Source organism: Sinocyclocheilus rhinocerous, unplaced genomic scaffold (assembly GCF_001515625.1).
Source record: "Sinocyclocheilus rhinocerous isolate Xijiao unplaced genomic scaffold, SAMN03320098_v1.1 scaffold2286, whole genome shotgun sequence".
NCBI classification, from domain to species: Eukaryota; Metazoa; Chordata; class Actinopteri; order Cypriniformes; family Cyprinidae; genus Sinocyclocheilus; species Sinocyclocheilus rhinocerous.
In genome coordinates, this window is record NW_015656017.1 from 47,882 (window position 1) to 55,017 (window position 7,136).

Sequence of the window (7,136 nt, forward strand, 5' to 3'; positions counted from 1 at the left end):
AACCAATGCAGTCTGAGCCGGAAAGAGAATTGATTAGTTCATCTCTCGAGTCTTTTGGGGCAGCACCAAGCTCAAACCGGTGTGCACCGTTTTGCTACGGTTTCCGGCTTGAACGACATGTTTCCTGGAAACTGTGTGCAACGGGGTTTGAGATACGTTTTCTCTTGTTTGGTGGGTGTGCATGTCAGAAATGTCAGCCCAATCAGCAGCAACATGTATATAAACCACGCGGTATTAAAGAGACAGCTCGCACAATGGGTCCAAGTAAAGTCGTTTACAAACGTGTCCGCTGCAGCTCGGTATATGCAACAATTGAAGATATTAGAAGATATGTTTGTCGTAAGAGTTTTATAGTAAAAATATAGCATGTCAACATGATGATGTAGTTGTTTATATTTTTAGCTTCATTGCAAGGCAAGTTTATTTATATACCAAATTTCATACACAATGGTAATTAGGTGCTTTACATAAAAATGAGAAAGAAAATAAAAGGTATTAAAAAATTAAGAAATAGAAATAAAAATAAGAAATTAGTCAGTAGTATGTGAGGCTAAATAGATGCGTTTTCATTTCTGTTTCAGCAATCCCTTTGGAACAGGCTAGTGCATCGAATGGGCCTAGTCAACTTCCACTAGGCCTACACATTCCCGCTGCACCACTGCATTTGCCTCCGACTCCTGCACCACAGAAGTTGGCTCCTGCACCACTGCATTTGCCTCCGGCTCCTGCACCACTTAATTTGTCTGTTGCTGGACCATCACCTGCCTGTGCTCCAAAGTGGGCACCAGTCTCAACCCCCCAACAAATGCATAAAGGTACATTAAGTTCATTCCTAGCACAATTTTTCCGTTTATATATGTTCTGTGACTTATCTATTTAAATGTGTGCTATAGATACAAAGCCATGGATGCACAATGCAACATTGCTTCTAATTTCTCTGACAAAGCAAATGGCTGAAGACTTTCAATCTCCTGCATTAATGAAAGTAGAAGTGTGGAAAAAGGTAGCTGCACAAATGCTGGCAAAAGGATATGACTTTGGAGCAGAGGCATGTGACAATAAGTTCAGGCAGTTAAAGCACAGGTTTGATTTGATACTGGCATTTGAATTATTTTGGGAGTAGGGCCACTTGAAGACGTTTGCTATATCTGGGTTTCTATTATAGTAGTCTAACAATAGTGGACAGTAAGAAGAAGACTGGGAGTGGTGCCAGCAGCTGGGTCTTTTTCTCATCAATGGAGGACCTCCTGGCTGATGATCCCAGTGTGGAGCCTGTTCTGATCGTGTTATCTTTTGCTGGTGATAATCTTTTCCATGTCAATTTTTTTTGTGCCACATCAACATGAATTAGCACATCAGATGAGTTGAGTGTAGTTTAATCAAAAAAAATGTTATATTCATATTTTTTTTATAAAAATCTTATACATTATTGGATCTTATTTGTAAGTTTTAATTCAATCACTCAGTGATGTCATAATATGGCCTCACATTAGCATCCATGTTAGATACAAAGTAGCTCCAATGTTGTCATCAACTTTTACTGTGTAACTTGGTAGTGTTGCTAACAGCTTTATTTGAAGGATGTCTATTGTGTGGCTCAGGTAATTAGAAGCTGGGTTAACCGGATGTTTAATGTAGCTTTGTTGGCACATGACTCTAAATCGCAGTAGATGCAGACATGTGTAAGTCCATGTGAGAACCCAAAATGTATTTGTCGGAGGAAAGTGATGTTTGCTGCCTTGATCATTACCATTTTGAGGCCACCAAGTTTAATCTTTCTTTCCACTCAGGATCTTCATCAGATCCAGTTGGCCCAGGACCATCAACTTCACAACCATCATCTTCACAACCTAAGCCATCAGCAGAACATGGCAAAAAGAGAAGGCGCAAGTCTGAAGCACCCGAGTGGTTTGAGCAGTATGTCACTGAGCAGAGGAGGCAGATGTCAGAACTCATGGCCCTGCAAAAGCAAGCAGTGGAAGTGGCAAGCGAATGTAACGACATCTTAAAATAATTTGTTTCTGCTTTAACGAAGAAATAGCAACTTGTGTTTTCTCCTTTTGCCACATTCTGCTGATGGTTAGGTTCTATTTTGTTTGTTTAATGATGTACAGTATATATGCTGAAGGAAATACATGCAATCTTGATCATCTCACCTTTGTGGTTTGCTATTCAATATTTTATTTCCATTCTTTTATGAAACAAAAACATCTGAAAACTTAGGTGAACACAAAAAAATTTGTTCAATCATGACAACTCTCGGAACATTTTAGCATGGTGATGGATATGACAATGTTAATGTATTTGGTCTTGGCGGAACAGATCTGCTACGCTGCTGCTGAATTGCTGCTGCTGTTGGTTATTGCTGTAGTTGTAGATTATTGCTGCTGCTGCAAGCAAGTACAGGAACTTGCTACTGCCAATGCATATGGCGATACGGTGCCATGAGCATTTAAGACATACTGCTGCTGCACAAATAGCATATAAAATAACCCATAGCAGATCTATACAGGTGGAGCTGGGGAAGGTGAAGGGTTTCAGAGAATCTCTGAAAGCGCGCTGCAGGAATCTCTAGTGAATGCTAGCCAGCCATATAAATGCAAGGCAGTAAGCTCATTGGCTGCATATGCAGCATGAAAGAATGTCTATGAATGCTGATCCCAATGCATCTTTTTCATTATCAACATGGATATTAAAATCACCAACAATTAAAACTTTATCTGCAGCCAGCACTAACTCGGATATAAAATCAGCACATTCTTTAATAAAGTCTGTATGGTGCCCTGGTGGCCTGTATACAGTAGCCAGTACAAACATCACAGGGGATCTATCATTAACATGTGCTTCTCTGGATAATGTTAAATGAAACAAATTATTTAAAAAAAAAATTATTTGTTAATAAAACAAATACAGTTGAAAAGTGCAAAAGTGCAAAAAAAAAAAGAATTCCCAGATAGGCATGAACAGTCACCCAATTGGATCCCATTAAAATCCTATAGGAATGATCCTACAGGATAGTCATGTCTTGTCCTATAAGACCATTCCTATCGGAATCCTATAGGAACGGTTCCAAAATATGATAGAAATTCCAAATAGAATCCTGTACAATTTTCTTATTGGAATCCTGGATCTTCTTCCTGAAAATGTAAATGGTTTATATCCATTTCTTTATTCATTTGTTTTATTTTCAATTCATTGTAGTGTGTGTGTGTGTGTGTGTGTGTGTGTGTGTGCGAGTGTGCGTGCGTGCGCGTGTGTGTGAAAGACAGAGAGAAACTTTCCAACTTAAACTAAACACAATTTTTGGAAACAGTTAATTCACGGAATGGTCATCCCTGCACTAGAAGAAAATATTTTTTGCTTAGAAAAATGTAAGAGGATTTTTACCCATTTCTTTATTTATTCATTAAGTTAAACATTTTTATTTCAATTTATCAGTGTGTGATAGCCGTAAAAAAATCAGATCGTGATTAAACCAGAAAAATGCAAAATATATTAACAAAAACAATTTTTAAAGTTTGGGCTCCTAAACATTCGATCACTTGCACCCAAAGCAGTTATTGTAAATGAAATGATCACAGAGAATAGATTTGATGTACTCTGCTTGACTGAAACCTGGCTCAAACCAAATGACTATATTGGTCTAAATGAGTCTACTCCACCAAGCTACTGTTATAAGCATGAGCCCAGTCAGACTGTTCGTGGCGGCGGTGTTGCAACAATATATAGTGATATTCTCAATGTTACTCAGAAAACACAAGTACTCCTCGCTGCAGCCAGTAGCGTGGTGACGTCATGCATTTCGACGTCACATGCACATGCATGACGTAATGCATGTCTTTAAAACGCATGCGCCGTACGGACTCTGATTTTAACCCACAGTAGATGGCAGTAATGCTCTATTTAAGATTGCGAACCGCCAATAAAAACGAATAATAAGAAGAAGACTCTGATTTTAATACTGGATGTTTGTAATAGGCATCCTTACTGTTCGAAAACAAAGAGGAATTCGGTGGAAACAAAAGCAGTAAGTCAATGAGCATAATTTATGTTTTAATTACATCTTTTTATTATCTTGATGTTGTATATGTATATGCATTAATCATGTTGGTGCATCTATAAATAACTAAATGTAGGCTAATGAAATAGACCTAATTATACTAATTTATCTCACATAGCAACCACAATGTTCACAAAGTGTGTGTGTGTGCGCGCGCGCGCGAGAGAGAGAGCGTATGTCATATGATATAGTCTTACCATGGCAGAGACTGCCAAATTACTCACACTTCACTTTACAATAACGTCCTATTAGTTAATGCATTAACTAACATTAACAGAGCAATATTTTTGTTGCAGTATACATGAATCTTTATTGACGTTAGTTAATATAAATGCAACTGTTCATTGTTAATATTAGCTCAGTTCCATTCAATAATATTAACAGATACTTTTGATTTAAATAATGAATTAGTAAATGTTGAAGTTAACTATAGCAAAGATTAATAAATACTTATGAAGTATTTCATTAACTAATGTTGACAAATGAAACCTTACTGTAAAGTGTTGCTAATTTATTTATATTGTCCGTAAGAACACAGTACCATATGTGTGATTGTCTTTGATGTTTTCTTTTGCACCTTCATAATATGTTCATATTCTACATCGTAAACATTTATTTTACAAGTTGTTTATATTCCACTTCACATACAACTTTTATATATATTCTTTATAAACAAAATAAGTATCTTAGGTACTTTTCAGACAAAGCAAATATTGCTTTTCCTTGTTTGAAATTTCCTATGTCGGGCACTGTTTAAAGTAACATTTCTTACAACAAGCAAGAGATAATGCATAACATTGTTTCAGAGTTTGCTTTAAACCAGTGTACTATGTAAATACCTTTCTTCAAACCTTATTTTTAACATTGATTTTTCTCTATTTTATCTAAATCAGTTGACATAAACTGGAGTGTCTTCAACAAAGAACACAAGGAGCAGTCTCGGATGCCATAGTACGTTGGAGATGGCAGGAGCAGAGTCCTGTGATTCATCAGACCAGGCAAACATCTTCATTGCTCCATGATCCAGGCCTGACACTCATGTGCCCATTGTAGACACTTTTGGTGGTGGACAGGGGTCATTATGGGCACTCTAAGCAGTCTGTGGCTCCGCAGCCCCATACGCAAACTGTGATGCACTGTGTGTTCTGACAACTTTCTATCATGGCATCAGGACCTGCACCAGGCAGCTGCGGGACAGCTTCTTCCCTCAGGCTATCTGACTGCTGAACGGCAACTGATAATGTACAATACAATCAATCAGACTACACCGTGTCATATGCTGTGTGTACTGTGAATATTTTTATGCTACTCCCCTACCATCAATCTCTTTGTGTAATGTGTATGTTTATATATCATACAGCACGTCCTGATTTTGCTGAGTTAGATGTGTTCCTAGGTCAACATATTTTGGAAACATTTTAATCCAAAAATGTAGTCTTGACCATATCCCTATACCTAAACCTAACCTTACCCATGAGTAATCCCTAAAATCAGAGGAAATTATAGATGAATGACACTGATGTACAAGCACCAAACACTGATTGTAAGCCTAAACTTCACAAAAACTGTAAACTGGTTCTTCAAATCTGATTGGTTTATCATAGTGTGATGTCGATGTCAACAGTCAGGTAACAGACGATTATCGACATTATCTGGAAAAAAATGATATGATAAACCTATAAGTTGCAAAAAAATATTTTACATAGCCCCATAGTCACCATAAAGGTCTTTTTGCAGGCAAGAATGAAATAATGTAGTAGGAGGGTTGGGAATCCAAAAGCTATTCCAATTTCGGAAATCAGATCAGATGTGTAAGGTCAGGAATTAAATTACTTGTTATAAAAATACATTTCGATTCTGCTTCTCGATTTCTGTATGTGCATTTATTGTGATTTCAAAAGATTCAACTGCAAGAAGACGAAATAGAACTCACTTCTATTCTATTTTGATCTGCAGTTTAATAAAATGTAAACAGAAAAAAGACAAATAGTAGCACTGCATATGTTTCTGAAATTGACAGCAGCTGCTGCCGCCAGTCAGTAATGTTAATCAAAGAACAAAAGAAAAGAAAATCCCTCATTGATCTTGACTGAATCACTTTTGTAACCTCAGTTTATATTTTATTTGCCTGTTGTTCGGCGCTGACTACTGTAATGGAAACGTGCATCTGTGTATGCGATTATTTTGGATATGCGTTCCAATGTAATTTATCCTTATTTAGGGTATAGGCCTATTCTATTTTGATCTGCAGTTTAATAAAAGTTCAACAGAAAAAAGACAAAAAGTATGAAGACAGATAGTAAGCTTCTCAGCTCGCCCCTCAACATGCATGCGTTCGGAGTTTCAGCAGCCCAACACTGAATATTATATTTTGGGCGTTGTATTTTGATTAATGAAATAAAAATGATAAAAATTGCAATACAAAAATGAAATTTAAATTACCCTGCTTCTAAATAAATAAAGCAGCTATTTTTATTTCGTTAAAAACGGGCCAAAAGAGACCTCTGAACTAGTAGGCTACCAGAAAAGAAAAAAAAAAACCTTAACGTTTTTGTTCAGAATTCGTTTTTAATCCCTGCATGATTTTAGTCATACATGATAAATATCAAATACGTTATAGCTTGACTACAAGTTTAAAAACAACGCTGCAATTGTTATAATTAAGGAAATTAAACTTACCATAATGAAATGTCTACACAGGCGATAATGCCAAAAAGAAAGAGAAACATCGGAAAATAGGCATATTTTATTCAAGACATTATTATATGACATCAACATGCATTTATCATTCTTACAATCACCGCCAGAATGTCCAACTTCACCATGATGAACTTAAAATTGGGTATTATTATTTTTCCTCAACAGTTCTCCTCACAAAACGAAATTCATTTCAAACACAAATTTGATAAGAACAGAGTGAAAATTATTAGCAACACAAAATAACAGCAAAGTTAATGTTTTCTGTTAGTTTAAGCAAACTAAGAAAAGTAAAACCAAACTTTGTGGCAATAATTAAGACCAAACTGAACATGGTGTGTGTTTATGGTGCATGTCGGCAATGTTGTCTCGGCGGGGG

General features: G+C 36.5%; 1 protein-coding gene across 1 annotated transcript in view; it reads left to right on the top strand.

The window, feature by feature from the left end:
- The window catches only part of LOC107719199 (cyclin-dependent kinase inhibitor 1C-like), a 23,341-nt gene extending 21,327 nt beyond the window's left edge, over window positions 1-2,014 (top strand). Inside the window, exons 2-4 of the mRNA XM_016526572.1 lie at window positions 271-299; window positions 582-815; window positions 1,791-2,014. Coding sequence (XP_016382058.1) covers window positions 271-299; window positions 582-815; window positions 1,791-2,014 — 487 coding nt within the window. The remainder of the gene's footprint in view (window positions 1-270; window positions 300-581; window positions 816-1,790) is intronic.
- Window positions 2,015-7,136: the final 5,122 nt, after the last annotated feature.